The sequence below is a fragment of the Oncorhynchus masou genome, chromosome 31, assembly GCF_036934945.1.
Source record: "Oncorhynchus masou masou isolate Uvic2021 chromosome 31, UVic_Omas_1.1, whole genome shotgun sequence".
In the NCBI taxonomy this organism is placed as follows: Eukaryota; Metazoa; Chordata; class Actinopteri; order Salmoniformes; family Salmonidae; genus Oncorhynchus; species Oncorhynchus masou.
Genome location: NC_088242.1, coordinates 2,418,295 through 2,437,691, shown reverse-complemented (window position 1 = coordinate 2,437,691; position 19,397 = coordinate 2,418,295). Strand labels below are relative to the sequence as shown.

At 46.1% G+C, this 19,397-nt stretch overlaps 1 protein-coding gene across 1 annotated transcript; it reads right to left on the bottom strand.

Moving 5' to 3' along the window:
• Positions 1-4,368: 4,368 nt before the first annotated feature.
• LOC135524873 (uncharacterized) lies at positions 4,369-19,034 on the bottom strand. Its single transcript, XM_064952729.1, has 6 exons — positions 18,855-19,034; positions 18,589-18,774; positions 17,134-18,409; positions 13,142-13,218; positions 12,594-12,759; positions 4,369-4,807 (listed from the first exon to the last, which is right to left on the bottom strand). The coding sequence occupies exons 1-6, from the start codon at positions 19,032-19,034 to the stop codon at positions 4,572-4,574; spliced, it is 2,121 nt and encodes a 706-aa protein (XP_064808801.1). The 3' UTR covers positions 4,369-4,571.
• Between the last annotated feature and the right edge of the window lie 363 nt (positions 19,035-19,397).

Below are 19,397 nucleotides of genomic sequence, written 5' to 3'. Positions count from 1 at the left end.
CCCCATTGGCTGTTGGTATTTTATTAGGATCCTCATTGGCTGTTGGTATTTTATTAGGATCCCCATTGGCTGTTGGTATTTTATTAGGATCCCCATTGGCTGTTGGTATTTTATTAGGATCCCCATTGGCTGTTGGTATTTTATTAGGATCCCCATTGGCTGTTGGTATTTTGATTAGGATCCCCATTGGCTGTTGGTATTTTATTAGGATCTCCATTGGCTGTTGGTATTTTATTAGGATCCCCATTGGCTGTTGGTATTTTATTAGGATCCCACATTGGCTGTTGGTATTTTATTAGGATCCCCATTGGCTGTTGGTATTTTATTAGGATCCTCATTGGCTGTTGGTATTTTATTAGGATCCTCATTGGCTGTTGGTATTTTATTAGGATCCTCATTGGCTGTTGGTATTTTATTAGGATCCCCATTGGCTGTTGGTATTTCATTAGGATCCCCATTGGCTGTTGGTATTTTATTAGGATCCCCATTGGCTGTTGGTATTTTATTAGGATGTCCATTGGCTCCCATTTTATTAGGATCCCCATTGGCTGTTGGTATTTTATTAGGATCTCCATTGGCTGTTGGTATTTTATTAGATCCCCATTGGCTGTTGGTATTTTATTAGGATCCCCATTGGCTGTTGGTATTTTATTAGATCCCCATTGGCTGTTGGTATTTTATTAGGATCCTCATTGGCTGTTGGTATTTTATTAGGATCCTCATTGGCCCTTGGTATTTTATTAGGATCCTCATTGGCTGTTGGTATTTTATTAGGATCCCCATTGGCTGTTGGTATTTTATTAGGATCTCCATTGGCTGTTGGTATTTTATTAGGATGTCCATTGGCTGTTGGTATTTTATTAGGATCTCCATTGGCTAAACTCTGGTATTTTATTAGGATCTCCATTGGCTGTTGGTATTTTATTAGGATCCCCATTGGCTGTTGGTATTTTATTAGGATCCCCATTGGCTGTTGGTATTTTATTAGGATCCTCATTGAGGGTATTTTATTAGGATCCTCATTGGCTGTTGGTATTTTATTAGGATCTCATTGGCTGTTGGTCTTTTATTAGGATCTTCATTGGCTGTTGGTATTTTATTAGTATCCCCATTGGCTGTTGGTATTTTATTAGTATCCCCATTGGCTGTTGCAAAAGCAGCAGCTACTCTTCCTGGGGTCCACAGGAAACATGACCTAATACAGAACATTAATAGACAAGAGCAGCTCAAGGACAGAACTAGGTACATTTAAAACAAGAAAAATATAACTAAAATGTTCTGTACTGACTCAATAATGAGGAAAAAAATCACAGAGAGACCAATTATTCTAGTCCTGCATTTATCATTTACATTTTCATATATTACATATAAATTCAGTAGCATCTATCAGTGCATATATACACATATATAGGTTGAATAGGGAGAGGCATTGTGTTTCTTAAAGCCAGGTTTGCTGTTCACCTGAGCAATCTGAGATGAAAGGGATTTCCATTTCCAATCATGGCTCTATATAACACTGTACGTTTTCTTGAATTCAATGGGGATTTGGGGACTGTGAACAGACCCCTGGTGGCATGTCTGGTGTGATAAGTGTGTGTGTCAGAGCTGTTGTAAGTTGAGTACAGCAAACAATTTGGTAAGGTTCAACACCCCTTTGGGCTCTACTCAACATCTTCATAAGGGTTATTTTGATGGTGTCCGAGGTGGAACTGAGCTGTTAAATCCACAAGTGGCTCCCGGCATTATAACTAAAGCGGATATTGACATTGGCTGCATGGAGTTGCATTAACCCGAAATCCCATGCAGATTTGTTAACAAGTGGGAACACTGCAATGTGATATGTAATCTACACCTTGATAATAGAGATCCTTATTATTTTGTTGAGTGCGTAATTATTTCTATGTAGCCTACACATTCTGAACTTCCTAATGCAAGTGAGGAGGGTGTGGCTTTGAGTGGGGAGGGTGTGGCTTCGAGTGTGTGTGGGGGAGGGGTTTCAGTGGGGGGTGTGGCTTCTAGTGAAGCGGGTGTTGTTTCATGACAATGATCACATGTGCAGCTGCTCACCGATTCGACGGCGCCAACACAGTTCCACCTCAGATACCGCCAAAACAGCCGCTATGAATGTGTCTGCTATCGTTGGTTAACGATTGATCTGACTGAATCGAGGCTTAAATCAAGGACAGACCTCTCCCCATCTGTACATGTTGCGTGCCCTTCTCTATAAGCATGCTGAAGGTCTGTTGTTAATTTCTTTACAGAGAAATAGCATTGTTTCTGGTCAATCACAATTTTTTTTTGAAATGAAGTTTGCTAAGAGTCGGCGGCAAGCTGATTGGTCAGCTGTTAGAACCAGTAAAGGGTGCTTTACCATTCCTGGGTACCAGAATGACTTTGGTTTCCCTCCAGTTCTAAGGACAATTATTTTCCCTCCAGACTCCGATTAAAGATATGACAAATAGGAGTGGCTATACAGTGTATATCTATATATATATCTATACAGTGTGAATCCATGTTGACTTGAAGTTCAACTGAATCAAGTGAGTGCATGTTTGTTTTCTTCCCTTCATTTTGATGCAATGTGTGACTGATGTGACAGTTAGCTTCTTCTTTCCATTGAGGATTCTTGCAAGAGGATATTGTTCTATGTACATGCATGTCCTCTACAGCTCGTCCCTCTCTTCCCAGGTTGGTCCTCTACAGCTCGTCCCTCTCTTCCCAGGTTGGTCCTCTACAGCTCGTCCCTCTCTTCCCAGGTTGGTCCTCTACAGCTCGTCCCTCTCTTCCCAGGTTGGTCCTCTACAGCTAGTCCCTCTCTTCCCAGGTTGGTCCTCTACAGCTCGTCCCTCTCTTCCCAGGTTGGTCCTCTACAGCTCGTCCCTCTCTTCCCAGGTTGGTCATCTACAGCTAGTCCCTCTCTTCCCAGGTTGGTCCTCTACAGCTCGTCCCTCTCTTCCCAGGTTGGTCCTCTACAGCTCGTCCCTCTCTTCCCAGGTTGGTCCTCTACAGCTCGTCCCTCTCTTCCCAGGTTGGTCCTCTACAGCTCGTCCCTCTCTTCCCAGGTTGGTCCTCTACAGCTAGTCCCTCTCTTCCCAGGTTGGTCCTCTACAGCTCGTCCCTCTCTTCCCAGGTTGGTCCTCTACAGCTCGTCCCTCTCTTCCCAGGTTGGTCCTCTACAGCTAGTCCCTCTCTTCCCAGGTTGGTCCTCTACAGCTCGTCCCTCTCTTCCCAGGTTGGTCCTCTACAGCTCGTCCCTCTCTTCCCAGGTTGGTCCTCTACAGCTCGTCCCTCTCTTCCCAGGTTGGTCCTCTACAGCTCGTCCCTCTGAAATTCCCAGGTTGGTCCTCTACAGCTCGTCCCTCTCTTCCCAGGTTGGTCCTCTACAGCTCGTCCCTCTCTTCCCAGGTTGGTCCTCTACAGCTCGTCCCTCTCTTCCCAGGTTGGTCCTCTACAGCTAGTCCCTCTCTTCCCAGGTTGGTCCTCTACAGCTCGTCCCTCTCTTCCCAGGTTGGTCCTCTACAGCTCGTCCCTCTCTTCCCAGGTTGGTCCTCGACAGCTAGTCCCTCTCTTCCCAGGTTGGTCCTCTACAGCTAGTCCCTCTCTTCCCAGGTTGGTCCTCTACAGCTAGTCCCTCTCTTCCCAGGTTGGTCCTCTACAGCTAGTCCCTCTCTTCCCAGGTTGGTCCTCTACAGCTAGTCCCTCTCTTCCCAGGTTGGTCCTCTACAGCTAGTCCCTCTCTTCCCAGGTTGGTCCTCGACAGCTAGTCCCTCTCTTCCCAGGTTGGTCTAGTGCTGGGTAGTGTAGTGTAGTGTCCAAGGTTGGTCTAGTGCTGGGTAGTGTAGTGTCCCAGGTTGATCTAGTGCTGGGTAGTATAGTGTAGTGTCCCAGGTTGGTCTAGTGCTGGGTAGTGTAGTGTCCCAGATTGGTCTAGTGCTGGGTAGTGTAGTGTCCCAGGTTGGTCTAGTGCTGGGTAGTGTAGTGTCCCAGATTGGTCTAGTGCTGGGTAGTGTAGTGTCCCAGGTTGGTCTAGTGCTGGGTAGTGTAGTGTAGTGCCCCAGGTTGGTCTTGTATTAGTGTAGTGTAGTGTAGTGTCCCAGGTTGGTCTAGTGCTGGGTAGTGTAGTGTCCCAGGTTGGTCTAGTGCTGGGTAGTGTAGTGTAGTGTCCCAGGTTGGTCTAGTGCTGGGTAGTGTAGTGTCCCAGGTTGGTCTAGTGCTGGGTAGTGTAGTGTAGTGTCCCAGGTTGGTCTTGTATTAGTGTAGTGTAGTGTCCCAGGTTAGTCTAGTGCTGGGTAGTGTGGTGTAGTGTCCCAGGTTGGTCTAGTGCTGGGTAGTGTAGTGTAGTGTCCCAGGTTGGTCTAGTGCTGGGTAGTGTAGTGTAGTGTCCCAGGTTGGTCTTGTATTAGTGTAGTGTAGTGTCCCAGGTTGGTCTAGTGCTGGGTAGTGTAGTGTAGTGTCCCAGGTTGGTCTTGTATTAGTGTAGTGTAGTGTCCCAGGTTGGTCTAGTGCTGGGTAGTGTAGTGTAGTGTCCCAGGTTGGTCTTGTATTAGTGTAGTGTAGTGTCCCAGGTTGGTCTAGTGCTGGGTAGTGTAGTGTAGTGTCCCAGGTTGGTCTAGTGCTGGGTAGTGTGGTGTAGTGTCCCAGGTTGGTCTAGTGCTGGGTAGTGTAGTGTAGTGTCCCAGGGTGGTCCTCTGCAGCTCGTCCCTCTCCTCTCCCTCACAGTGACATGCTTCCCTCTGGCTGTTCATGAAGGATCTGCAGCCCAGCGTCCACACTGTGTTGTACAGAGTATCTGCTACGGTCTCACAGGCTGGGAGGGGGAGAGAGAGAGACAGAGGGTTAGGGTTGAGGGAGGGAGAGGGAGGGAGAGAGGGAGACAGAGGGAGGGAGGGAGGGAGGGAGGAGGGAGGGAGGGAGGGAGGGAGGGAGGGAGGGAGGGAGGGAGGGAGGGAGGGAGGGGAGGGAGGGAGGGAGACAGACAGAGAGATAGAGGGTTAGGGTTAAGGGAGGGAGGGAGAGGGAGGGAGACTGGAACTGAGTTCTTCTGCAAAAAAATGTAATTATAGTTGGATAAATGTAAATAAACTTGGATTATTTTCGCAAGGACTTTACAGGACACTAACCTCAAAATTAAAACCAAATCTACATTCCTTAAGACTCACTTACCTAAAACCTTTTGGACTAAATTACCTGAATGGATTCTTACTTCCAAAGAATATAAAGACAAAATTTGATAGGCGGAGGGAGAGGAACACATGGAACAGCTAACAGCAGTGAAGGAGGAGGGAGAGGAACATGGAACAGCTAACATCAGTGAAGGAGGAGGGGGAGGAACACATGGAACAGCTAACAGTAGTGAAGGAGGAGGGAGAGGAACATGGAACAGCTAACATCAGTGAAGGAGGAGGAGAGGAACACATGGAACAGCTAACAGCAGTGAAGGAGGAGGGAGAGGAACATGGAACAGCTAACAGCAGTGAAGGAGGAGGGAGAGGAACACATGGAACAGCTAACAGCAGTGAAGGAGGAGGGAGAGGAACATGGAACAGCTAACATCAGTGAAGGAGGAGGGAGAGGAACATGGAACAGCTAACAGCAGTGAAGGAGGAGGGAGAGGAACATGGAACAGCTAACAGTAGTGAAGGAGGAGGGAGAGGAACATGGAACAGCTAACAGCAGTGAAGGAGGAGGGAGAGGAACATGGAACAGCTAACAGCAGTGAAGGACGAGGTCAGAAAGCTGAGGTGTGACAGAGAGCAGGACTCTCCCCCAGACAAGTCAGCAGAACAGCCCACCTCAGACCCGGACCACAACCTCAACACCACAATGGGACAGACAACACAGACCCCACCCCCTCCTAACAGACCCCACCCCCTACTAACAGACCCCACCCCCTCCTAACAGACCCCACCCCCTCCTAACAGACCCCACCCCCTCCTAACAGACCCCACCCCTTCCTAACAGACCCCACCCCCTCTCACCAGACCCCACCACCTCCCAACAGACCCCACCCCCTCCCAACAGACCCCACCCACTCCCAACAGACCCCACCCCCCTAACAGACCCCACCCCTTCCTAACAGACCCAACCCCCTCCTAACAGACCCCACCCCCCCACCAGACCCCACCACCTCACAACAAACCCCACCCCCTCCTAACAGACCCCACCCCCTCCCAACAGACCCCACCCCCTCCCTAACAGACCCCACCCCCAACAGACCCCACCCCCTCCCAACAGACCCCACCCCTCCCAACAGACCCCACCCCTCCCAACAGGCCCCACCCCCTCCTAACAGACCCCAGCCCCTCCTAACAGACCTCACCCCCTCCTAACAGACCCCACCCCTCCTAACAGACCCCACCCCTCCTAACAGACCCCACCCCCTCCTAACAGACCCCACCCCCTCCTAACAGCCCTCCTGTCAGCTCCCCCTCCTGACAACCCCCACACCCACTGAGGACACACAAAAGCCAGAGACTGTGCTCCTCATTGACTCAAATAGAGGCTAACCCTTTTCCTAAACACAGTGGCTAAACTCTGGTGCCCAAACACTAGGCATGTACTGGAGCTGTTGTCAGAGGACAGACTAGGGACCCCTAGCCACATCATCATTCACATGGGCACAAATAATCTGAGGGCACAGCAGGAAAGGATGGCAACAGCACTCAAGGGAGTGATTGAAACAGCTTCTTCCACTTTCCCCAACGCACAAGTGGTTATCTCCACCCTGCTACCACCAAAAGACTATCATTCTGTCACAATACAGCGGGTGAATCCAAGAATTTCCAGGGACTCAAAACCTAATGTCTACCTGGCCCACCACTCCACCCTGGACTTGAGCAGCCTTTACCCTGACTAGAAATGAGTAAGGAAATAATCTCAACAGAGAAAAATGGCCACCTATATGTATATCCCCCTACTTTAACAGCTTCTCCATCCTAGACCGGGAGATCAACCATATTCAGGCCCAGGGACATGTACTAGTTTGTGGCGACCTAAAAGCCAGAACCGGACAAGAACCTGACACCCTCAGCACACAGGGGGACAAACACCTGCCTGGAGGTGACAGCATTCCCTCCCCCATATGCCCCCCAATAGACAATAACTACGACAACATAACCAACAAAAAATCGGGTCACAACTCCTGCAGCTCTGTCCCACGCTGGGTATGTACATAGTCAATGGTAGGCTTCGAGGGGACTCCTATGGTAGGTACACATATAGCTCATCTCTTGATAGTAGTAGTGTAGACTACTTTATCACTGACCTCAACCCAGAGTCTCTCAGAGCGTTCACAGTCAGTCCACTGACCTCAACCCAGAGTCTCTTAGAGCGTTCACAGTGACACCTGGCAGTAGAAAGCCTAACAGTATATTTGACCTTTCAGCTTCCCTTTCAAATCTAAAAATGTCAAGCAGACAAACCCCCAACAAAATGAACAACAATGATAAATGGTTTGATGAAGAATACAAAAACCTAAGAAGGAAATTAATAAACCTATCCAACCAACAACATAGAGACCCAGACAACCTGAGTCTTCACTATGGTGAATCACTAAAACAATACAGAAATACACTACAGAAAAAGAAGGAACAGCATGTCAGAAATCAGCTCAATGTCATAGATTCTAACCACTTCTGGGAAAATTGGAACAAACAACAACACAAAGAGTTTATTTTACTAGGCAAGTCAGTTTACAAATTCTTACTTTTCAATGACGGCCTAGGAACAAATAAGAATGTGTTCTTAACTTCCCTGGGCAGAATGACAGATTTGTACCTTGTCAGCTCAGGGATTTGAACTTGCAACCTTCCGGATTCTAGTCCACCACTCTAACCACTAGGCTACCCTGCCACATCTACACTCTAACCACTAGGCTACCCTGCCGCCCACTCCACTCTAACCACTAGGCTACCCTGCCGCCCCTCCACTCTCACCACTAGGCTACCCTGCCGCCTCTACACTCTAACCACTAGGCTACCCTGCCGCCTCTACACTCTAACCACTAGGCTACCCTGCCGCCCCTCCACTCTCACCACTAGGCTACCCTGCCGCCTCTACTCTAACCACTAGGCTACCCTGCCGCCTCCACTCTAACCACTAGGCTACCCTGCCGCCCCTCCAGGGGCAGAATGAGCTATTAAGGGATAGGCCCCTTTTTCTCCACTTCCTGTCTGAATGATGTGCCCAAAGTAAACTGCCTGTAGCTCAGGCCCAGAAGCCAGGATATGCATATCATTGGTACCATTGGAAAGAAAACACTTTGAAGTTTGTAGAAATGTTAAAATAATGTAGGATACTATAACACAATAGATATGGTAGGAGAAAATCCAATGGAAAACCACCAGAAATTATTTTTTTGAGAGAGACCATCCTCTTAGAAATGCAAGAGATAGGTCATATTGAAAATTAGCTCCCTGGATGCAATTCCACAGGGTGTCAGCAGTGTTCTAGGTTTCAGGCTTGTAACAAATAAGAAATATCAGTTTTAGTAGAAGGACACAGACTTGAAAATTTGTGTTTGCACGCGCCATGAAGACAGAACGCACCTGCTAAAATTGGTTTCCTATTGAACATACTTCTATCTGATAGAAGTATTATTTTTGAAATAATATTATAGATTAATTACATTTTAGGGAATCTGAGGAGTAAATACAAATGTATTTTGACTTGTTTTAACAAAGTTTAGCGGTAGAGTTTTGGATTCCTTTCTCTGCATGTTGAACGAGTGGATTACTCAAATCGATGGCGCCAACTAAACTGACTTTTGGGATATAAAGAAGGATTTTATCTAACAAAACGGCACTACATGTTGTAGCTGGGACCCTTTGGATGACAAATCAGAGGAAAACTTTTAAAAAGTAAGTGAATATTTAATCGTTATATATGAATGTATGTGCCGGTTGAAAAATATTTTGATGTGGGGCGCCGTCCTCAAAGAATCACATGGCATGTTTTCTCTGTAATTGCTACTGTAAATCAGACAGTGCAGTTAGATTAACAAGAATTTAAGCTTTCAGCCGATATAAGACACTTATATGTACCTAAATGTTTAATATCCATAATATTTATGACTATTTATTTGAATTGCGCGCCCTCCAGTATCACCAGAAGTTGTCCCGCTAACGGGACGCCAATCCTTGAGTAGTTTTTTTAAATTGAATGAACTACAGGACAAAATACAAACCCTCCAACCCAAAAAGGCCTGTGGTGTTGATGGTATCCTACAAGAAATGATCCAATTATACAGACCACAAATTCCAATTGGCTATACTTAAACTCTTTAACATCATCCTCAGCTCTGAATGATAACCCCAATCCACAAAAGTGGAATTTGACCCCAATAACTACCGTGGAATAAGTGTCAACAGCACTGTTGGGGGAAAATCCCAACGACTCACATGCCAGCAGAAATAGAGGCAGGGATACAAAGCTGTCATCAGGGCAAAGGGTGGCTACTTTGAAGAATCTAAAACATATTTTTCCATATTATTATTATTTCATGTTTTTGATGTCCACTGTTATATAGAAAATAAATAAAATAAATATTTTTAAAAAACCTTAAATGAGTAGGTGTGTCCAAACTTTCGACTGGTACTGTACGTATTTAGGAAATATTAAAATACACATGACTTGTCGCACAATTACAGATTGATGTTGAAATGTGGTTGGACAGGAAGTCAACATACATTCCAATTATTAAATGTCAGTGTACTTTCTGTTTTGACTGAATAAAACTGGAATTAACATCGACCAGGGTGTCTCAGTGAAATAATGTTATACTGTCCTAGCTAGCTACATAGAGGACAGGTTGAGAGTTATACTGTCCTAGCTAGCTACATAGAGGACAGGTTGAGAGTTATACTGTCCTAGCTAGCTACATAGAGGACAGGTTGAGATTATACTGTCCTAGCTAGCTACATAGAGGACAGGTTGAGACTTATACTGTCCTAGTTAGATACATAGAGGACAGGACAGGTGAAGAGGTATACTGTCCTAGTTAGATACATAGAGAACAGGTGGAGAGTTATACTGTCATAGCTAGCTACATAGAGAACAGGACAGGTGGAGAGTTATACTGTCCTAGTTAGCTACAAAGAGAACAGGACAGGTGGAGAGTTATACTGTCCTAGTTAGATACATAGAGGACAGGACAGGTGGAGAGTTATACTGTCCTAGTTAGCTACATAGAGGACAGGACAGGTGGAGAGTTATACTGTCCTAGTTAGCTACAAAGAGGACAGGACAGGTGGAGAGTTATACTGTCCTAGTTAGCTACATAGAGGACAGGACAGGTGGAGAGTTATACTGTCCTAGTTAGCTACAAAGAGGACAGGACAGGGGAGAGTGGAGTCTGAGCCTACTCCTGTCGTCTTACCTCTACAATATTTTGTTATGCTTCATTACAAGACATTATAAAGGTTCCTACAAATCACCTTTATAATAAAGCATCAAATCACCTTTATAATAAAGCATCCCCTGCATTATCATCACATTTGCGGCGTGGCATAGAGCAGTAGAGTAGAGGCACTAACACATGGGGAACATTTGATTAGCTCCGGGAAAATGTAGACATTTTATAAACGTATTTCTTTCAATTCTACATAATTTTACATGACTGGTGGTTTTGGCAGAATAAAAGAGATACATAAAAGCCACCTTGTCTTGAATCCCTCAATAGCCTACCTAGGTCAAGGTGTGTGGAGACATGTTGTAGGCTACGGTATGAGGAGGAAGTTTTAGTCCTAAAGAAGAACTATCCACAGCTCTCTCATCGGCGCGTTCTTGCCAAACTCCTACATCTCACTCTTGTTTTACTTTGTGAAATATTTTGTTAGCCTACTGCAGACAGATTCGACTCTTCTCTTTTCAGCAAAAACCATTTGGTTTCAAATCTGTGTTTTCCCACAGTTGTATTTGAAATATTGCGAAACACCTGTTTTTTTGTCTGCATACTGTTCATTGACAGATTTGCGGCATGTTCCCGACCGTAGACTATGCCTGGGTATTGGCATACACACAATCCACAGCTAGGTCATTTTTTGTTGTTGTTAAAACCTGTTGTAACACCCCATCCCGGGTCCGGGAGCGTAATCATCAACTGACCATAATTAGCATCACGCAACGCACATAAATATTACTAGAAAATATTCCTATTCATGAAATCACAAGTGAAATATATTGAAACACAGCTTAGCCTTTTTGTCACGAATCTGGCCGAAGATGGTGCCTCTTCCTGTTGGGGCGGGGCTCGGCGGTCGTCGTCACCGGCCTATTAGCTGCCATCAATTCCCTTTCCGTTTGTTTCTGTTTATTGGGTTTAATTGGGTACACCTGTTTTGAGTTAGTGTTTGTTTGTAGGCTATTTAATAAGGGCACTAGGCCCGCTGGGTATTTGTGCGGGCTTGTTCTCTGTTATTTTGGTGTTGGTGTAGAAGTGTATTCTCATTATTTTCCGGACAGTTTTAGTCCTGTGTATTTTGGACGGGTGGTTTCTTAAGCCCGAGTGTTGGCATGTCCATGTATCCGCTGTCGTTGGAATAAATATAGATTCATGTATGACATTACCAGCTCTCTGCGTTTGACTCCTCCACCGCACCATTTGTAGAAGACGTAACACTGTCATCTCAGATTTTCAAAATATGCTTTACAGCCAAAGCTAGACAAGCATTCGTGTAAATGTATCGATAGCCTAGCATAGCGTTATGTCCAGCTAGCAGCAGGTAACTTGGTCACGAAAATCAGAAAACCAATCAAATTAAATCGTTTACCTTTGATGAGCTTCGGATGTTTTCACTCACGAGACTCCCAGTTAGATAGCTAATGTTCCTTTTTTCCAAAAATATTATTTTTGTAGGCGAAATAGCTCTGTTTGTTCTTCACGTTTGGCTGAGAAATCAACCGGAAATTGCTGTCACGACAATGCCGAGAAATATTACAAATTAGCTCCATAATATCGACAGAAACATGGCAAACGTTGTTTATAATCAATTCTCAAGGTGTTTTTCAAATATCTATTCGATAATATATCCACCGGGACAATTGGTTTTTCAATAGGAGCGAAAGGAAAAATGGCTACCTCTGTATTTTACACGAGAATCACTCTGAGAGCCATCAGGTGACCACTTACACAATGTAGCCGCTTACGGGTATTCTTCAACATAAATGCGTAAAACTACGTCACAATGCTGTAGACACCTAGGGGAATACGGAGAAAAGGGAATCTGGTTGATATCCCATTCACTGCTCAATAGGGACACATCGGAACGCAGAGCTTTCAAAATAAGAGTCACTTCCGGATTGGATTTTTCTCAGGCTTTCGCCTGCAATATCAGTTCTGTTATACTCACAGACAATATTTTTACAGTTTTGGAAACTTTAGAGTGTTTTCTATCCTAAGCTGTCAATTATATGCATATTCTAGCATCTTGTCCTGACACAATATCCCGTTTACTTTGGGAACGTTATTTTTCCAAAAATGAAAATACTGCCCCCTAGTCACAAGAGGTTTTAAGAAGCTGTGGTAGGATCCGGCTCAAACGAAGCACTGCGTCTATGGTCAAGTGTTACAGAGTATAATTCAGTAGCTATCTCACCTTTGACCTTTGACACAAGCCCCAGGCTCTTCTTCAGGTCAGAGCAAATAGCGTGGAGACACAAGCGGTACTTGGAGTCACAGCGGTTTTTGTCGGAGCCGCAGGTGTCATAGCAACTGTCCAGCTGGTTACAGCACTGAGTCATGGCTGGGATGCCCATGTCAAACTGTGTTGGGACAATAACAAAAATACAGAAAGATGTACAGGTTATAGGTTAACATAACATAGGATTTATATACACTCACACAAAAAAAGGTGCATTCTAGAACCTAAAATGACTTCAGCTGTCTCAATAGGAGAACCCTTTGAAAAGCACTATTTGGTTCCAGGTAGAACCCTTTTGAGTTCCATGTAGAACCCTTTTGGTTCCAGGTAGAACCCTTTTGGGTTCTGTGTAGAACTCTTTCCACAGAGGGGGCTATATAAGGGCCCTTTAAGTATAGTATGTATTGTATGAGAAAACAGTCTGCGGTTTAGGTGTCGGGTATTAGTACAGTATCATACGCTGTCTACAGTTAGTGTTAGTTAAAACATACACTATCTGGTACCTGGAATCTTAGGAGGCCGGAGCTGCAACCTTTGGGCTCTGGGGTCACATAACCAATGCGATGCACAGGTGTCTTACCTGAGAAGGAAAGGCGAACAACACTAATTCAGACCCATTTACAGTTAATTATGTAGCTCCGCAGATTGATCAATAGGTTGTTATCAATCAGCACAAATTGAACATTCAACACCATATTGTGAAGTTTATTGACAAGAACCCAAACTGAAAAAAGGTGCTATCTAGAACCTAACATGGTTTTTCTGCCCTTTGAAGAACCCTTTATGGTTCCAGGTAGAACCCTTTATGGTCCCAGGTAGAACCCCTTTGGGTTTCATGTAGGACCCCTTCCACAGAGGGGTTCTCCCTGGAACCAAAAAGGGTTCTACCTGGAAGGCCTAGCCACTCTCCAGATCTCAACCCCATAGAAAATCTTTGGAGGGAGTTGAAAGTCCGTGTTGCCCAGCAACAGCCCCAAAACATCACTGCTCTAGAGGAGATCTGCATGGAGGAATGGGCCAAAATACCAGCAACAGTGAGTGAAAACCTTGTGAAGACTTACAGACAATGTTTGACCTCTGTCATTGCCAACAAAGGGTATATAACAAAGTATTGAGATAAACTTTTGTTATTGACCAAATACTTATTTTCCACCATAATTTGCAAATAAATTCATAAAAAATCTTACAATGTGATTTTCTGGATTTTTTCTTCTCATTTTGTCTGTCATAGTTGAAGTGTACCTATGATGAAAATTACAGGCCTCTCTCATCTTTTTAAGTGGGAGAACTTGCACAATTGGTGGCTGACTAAATACTTTTTTTGCCCCACTGTTTATATAGAACATGACAGGGAACTCGGAGTGGCTCCTGTATAGATCCATAGGTTTTCACTGTTCCAGTGTCCATGCAATCATATGATACTACTGTACTAAGTATGGAGCAATATACTGGGCTCGTGTGGATACTGGAATTTAGCACGGTCGTGGTGTCATTATATACGAGCACATACTTAGAATGACGCAGTGTGGATATACCGTCACTGGGGTATGCTGGTGTGGATATATCTTCACTGTGGTATGCTGGTGTGGATATACCTTCACTGTGGTATGCTGGTGTGGATATACCTTCACTGTGGTATGCTGGTGTGGATATACCTTCACTGTGGTATGCTAGTGTGGATATACCTTCACTGTGGTATGCTGATGTGGATATACCTTCACTGTGGTAACCTAGTGTGGATATACCTTCACTGTGGTATGCTGATGTGGATATACCTTCACTGTGGTATGCTAGTGTGGATATACCTTCACTGTGGTATGCTAGTGTGGATATACCTTCACTGTGGTATGCTGATGTGGATATACCTTCACTGTGGTATGCTGATGTGGATATACCTTCACTGTGGTATGCTGATGTGGATACACATTCACTGTGGTAACCTAGTGTGGATATACCTTCACTGTGGTAAGCTAGTGTGGATATACCTTCACTGTGGTATGCTGATGTGGATATACCTTCACTGTGGTATGCTGATGTGGATATACCTTCACTGTGGTATGCTAGTGTGGATATACCTTCACTGTGGTATGCTGATGTAGATATACCTTCACTGTGGTATGCTAGTGTGGATATACACTCACTGTGGTATGCTGGTGTATATATTGGAATGTACCCTGTAAGCCATAATGTAATAACTATGATCTATTTGTACTGTATCTCAGGTTGATCTATATCACTGAGACTATATAATGTTATGTTAACACTGACCCCAGTTGTAACTACCCTGGTTCAGTTTATCAACCAGCTAATTATTAGAATCAGTTGACTAGATTAGGGTTGGAGTTAAAAACCTACAGGAGGGTCTCTCTCCAGGACCAGGGTTGGAGTTAAAAACCTACAGGAGGGTCTCTCTCCAGGAACAGGGTTGGAGTTAAAACCTACAGGAGGGTATCTCTCCAGGAACAGGGTTGGAGTTAAAACCTACAGGACTGTATCTCTCCAGGAACAGGGTTGGAGTTAAAACCTACAGGACGGCATCTCTCCAGGAACAGGGTTGGAGTTAAAACCTACAGGACGATATCTCTCCAGGAACAGGGTTGTAGTTAAAACCTACAGGAGTGTATCTCTCCAGGAACAGGGTTGTAGTTAAAACCTACAGGAGTGTATCTCTCCAGGAACAGGGTTGGAGTTAAAACCTACAGGAGGGTATCTCTCCAGGAACAGGGTTGGAGTTAAAACCTACAGGAGTGTATCTCTCCAGGAACAGGGTTGGAGTTAAAACCTACAGGACGGTATCTCTCCAGGAACAGGGTTGGAGTTAAAACCTACAGGACGGTATCTCTCCAGGAACAGGGTTGGAGTTAAAACCTACAGGACGGTATCTCTCCAGGAACAGGGTTGGAGTTAAAACCTACAGGAAACCTAGGTTCTGGAGTTAATAACAGGACGGTATCTCTCCAGGAAACAGGGTTGGAGTTAAAACCTACAGGACGGTATCTCTCCAGGAACAGGGTTGGAGTGAAAACCTACAGGAGGGTACTCTCCAGGAACAGGATCGGAGTGTAAACCTACAGGAGGGTACCTCTCCAGGAACAGGATCGGAGAGCCCTGACCTAACCGATGGTGTTTGTGTAAGATCCTAAATGGGTACAGTGTGATCTGTTCTTCAACAAATCAAGTTGGCTTCTCTACAAGGATAACACTCAGTATCTAGGTTCTGTTACGTTCAGGATAACACTCAGTATCTAGGTTCTGTTACGTTCAGGATAACACTCAGTATCTAGGTTCTGTTACGTTCAGGGTTCTGTTATAATAACACTCAGTATCTAGGTTCTGTTACGTTCAGGATAACACTCAGTATCTAGGTTCTGTTACGTTCAGGATAACACTCAGTATCTAGGTTCTGTTACGTTCAGGATAACACTCAGTATCTAGGTTCTGTATCTAGGTTCTGTTACGTTCAGGATAACACTCAGTATCTAGGTTCTGTTACGTTTAGGATAACACTCAGTATCTAGGTTCTGTTACATTCAGGATAACACTCAGGGTTCTGTTATAGGATAACACTCAGTATCTAGGTTCTGTTACGTTCAGGATAACACTCAGTATCTAGGTTCTGTAACAGGATAACACTCAGTATCTAGGTTCTGTTACATTCAGGATAACACTCAGTATCTAGGTTCTGTTACGTTCAGGATAACACTCAGTATCTAGGTTCTGTTACGTTCAGGATAACACTCAGTATCTAGGTTCTGTTACGTTCAGGATAACACTCAGTATCTAGGTTCTGTTACGTTCAGGATAACACTCAGTATCTAGGTTCTGTTACATTCAGGATAACACTCAGTATCTAGGTTCTGTTACGTTCAGGATAACACTCAGTATCTAGGTTCTGTTACGTTCAGGATAACACTCAGTATCTAGGTTCTGTTAGTATCTAGGTTCTGTTAGGATAACACTCAGTATCTAGGTTCTGTTAACACTCAGTTCAGGATAACACTCAGTATCTAGGTTCTGTTACGTTCAGGATAACACTCAGTATCTAGGTTCTGTTACATTTATCTAGGTTCTGTTATAATAACACTCAGTATCTAGGTTCTGTTACGTTCAGGATAACACTCAGTATCTAGGTTCTGTTACGTTCAGGATAACACTCAGTATCTAGGTTCTGTTACGTTCAGGATAACACTCAGTATCTAGGTTCTGTTACGTTCAGAGTTCGATTCCGTCCACATCGTGGAAGTTCAGTGGTATAGCTGCATTTCAGTTTAATGTCGTCGCTTTCGCGGAGCCTGCATTTACAGGCTGCACATGTCGGCTCAATCGGAAATGATCTTTAAATCTAGAACGCGCTATAGCCCTGAACTTCCGCAAATACGGATTGAATCGAGCCCTAGGTGTCTATAGCCAGGCTTGACATGGCAACACCATGGAGTCATACTGAGATGTTACTGTAATCACTGATAGACACACACAACTCCTGTCCCATCCTTACCATATTTGCATTTGTACTGACACAATCCGTTGCGTCCCCCCATCAATTCCACCAGGGAGTCAAAGTATCCATTGGCTGCCTGGAGGCTCTCTCTGATGGAAACCAAGCCCCAGTCAGAGTCCTCTTCCTGGGCTTCGACGACAGGTACCACAGGGCTGGCTGTATCCTCTGCTGGAGCCTCTGCCTCTGCCTCTGCTGCCTCTGCCTCTGCTTCTGCCTCTGCCTCTGCTGCCTCTGCTTCTGCTGCCTCTGCCTCTGCTGCCTCTGCCTCTGCTGCCTCTGCCTCTGCTGCCTCTGCTTCTGCTGCCTCTGCCTCTGCTTCTGCTGCCTCTGCCTCTGCCTCTGCTGCCTCTGCTGCCTCTGCCTTTGCTGCCTCTGCCTCTGCTGCCTCTGCCTCTGCTGCCTCTGCCTCTGCTGCCTCTGCCTCTGCCGCCTCTGCTGCCTCTGCCTCTGCTGCCTCTGCTGCCTCTGCTGCCTCTGCCTCTGCTGCCTCTTCAATGGGCTCTGTCGCTTTTTCTAGTGCCTCCTGGTCAGCCAAATCTTTCAAGATGGCATCCTGAATCTCAGTCGCTTTAGCGAGGTCTTCCTCCTCCACCTGGGCAGACAACTCTTTAATCATGGTTTCTGTTATCAGGGCCTCTTTAACAAGGGTCTCCAGATCCATGTAAGCAGGGTCTTCCACCACTGGCATGTCCGCCATGAGGGCCTCTGTGTCTGGGACTTCATCTGCCATAACAGGGGCGTTTACTAGCGGAGCATCAGCAACAGGGGAGTCCGCATCTGGTTCCTTGACTACAAATGCCCCAGCTACAACGGTATCTGCAACAGGCTTGTCGGCCACCAGGTCTTCGGCCACTGGGGTGTCTTCTACAGGTTCCTCCACTGCAGGCGTATCATCAACAACCAGGCTATCTACCCCCACGGTATCACCCTCCACCCTGATATCTACAGCAGTAGGCGTATCATCAACAACCAGGCTATCTGCCACCACGGTATCACCCTCCACCCTGATATCTACAGCAGTAGGCGTATCATCAACAACCAGGCTGTCTGCCCCCACGGTATCACCCTCCACCCTGATATCTACAGCAGTAGACGTATCATCAACAACCAGGCTATCTACCCCCACGGTATCACCCTCCACCCTGATATCTACAGCAGTAGCAGAGAGCTCGGTAGTAGCAGCAGCGGTGTCACCCTCCACCCTGATATCTACAGCAGTAGCAGAGAGCTCGGCAGCAGCAGCAGCGGTGTCACCCTCCACCCTGATATCTATCTCGGCAGCAGCAGCAGCGGTGTCACCCTCCACCCTGATATCTACAGCAGTAGACGTATCATCAACAACCAGGCTGTCTGCCACCACGGTATCACCCTCCACCCTGATATCTACAGCAGTAGACGTATCATCAACAACAGCAGCAGCAGCTGTCTGTCACCCTCCACCCTGATATCTACAGCAGTAGCAGAGAGCTCGGCAGCAGCAGCAGCGGTGTCACCCTCCACCCTGATATCTACAGCAGTAGCAGAGAGCTCGGCAGCAGCAGCGGTGTCACACTCCACCCTGATATCTACAGCAGTAGCAGAGAGCTCGGCAGCAGCAGCAGCGGTGTCACCCTCCACCCTGATATCTACAGCAGTACCCTGATATCTACAGCAGTAGCAGAGAGCTCGGCAGTAGCAGCAGTAGCAGCAGCGGTGTCACCCTCCACCCTGATATCTACAGCAGTAGCAGAGAGCTCGGCAGCTGCAGCAGCGGTGTCACCCTCCACCCTGATATCTACAGCAGTAGCAGAGAGCTCGGCAGTAGCAGCAGTAGCAGCAGCGGTGTCACCCTCCACCCTGATATCTACAGCAGTAGCAGAGAGCTCGGCAGCTAGCAGCAGCAGCAGCAACAGTGTCATCCCCGAACATGGTTTCTGCTTCTGGGACTTCCTCTTCAGGAGGGATGTTCCTGACCAGAGAAGCAGACATCCCCCAGGAGAGGCAGAGAGAGAGCAGGAGGAAGGCTGAGGTGCGCGGCAGCATGGTGGCGAGACAGACAGAGAGGAAGTCACAGCACAAGGGGGGGTCTAGACGGGTAGGTCTAAGAGGAAGACATCCACATTTGGATCCAGGCAGACGGAGTCGAAGCAGAAGGAGGGGGGGGGTGTTGGTAGGCAGAGAAAGACGTCCACACTCCGCTGGAGGTCTGGGACAGCTGGACAGGAGAGGACCAGGGTGCCTGCTGTTGACAAGGTGTGAGAACGAGAGGCACTTAGGATCAA

Coding starts and splice junctions, on each gene's coding strand:
- LOC135524873 (XM_064952729.1), bottom strand. CDS start 19,034: ATGACACTGTTGCTGCTGCTGCTGCTAGCTGCCGAGCTCTCTGCTACT. Junction 18,410..18,588: donor CCGAGCTCTCTGCTACTGCT/GTAGATATCAGG, acceptor GCTGCTGCCGAG/ATAGATATCAGGGTGGAGGG. Junction 12,760..13,141: donor CCGGCCTCCTAAGATTCCAG/GTACCAGATAGT, acceptor GTCCCAACACAG/TTTGACATGGGCATCCCAGC.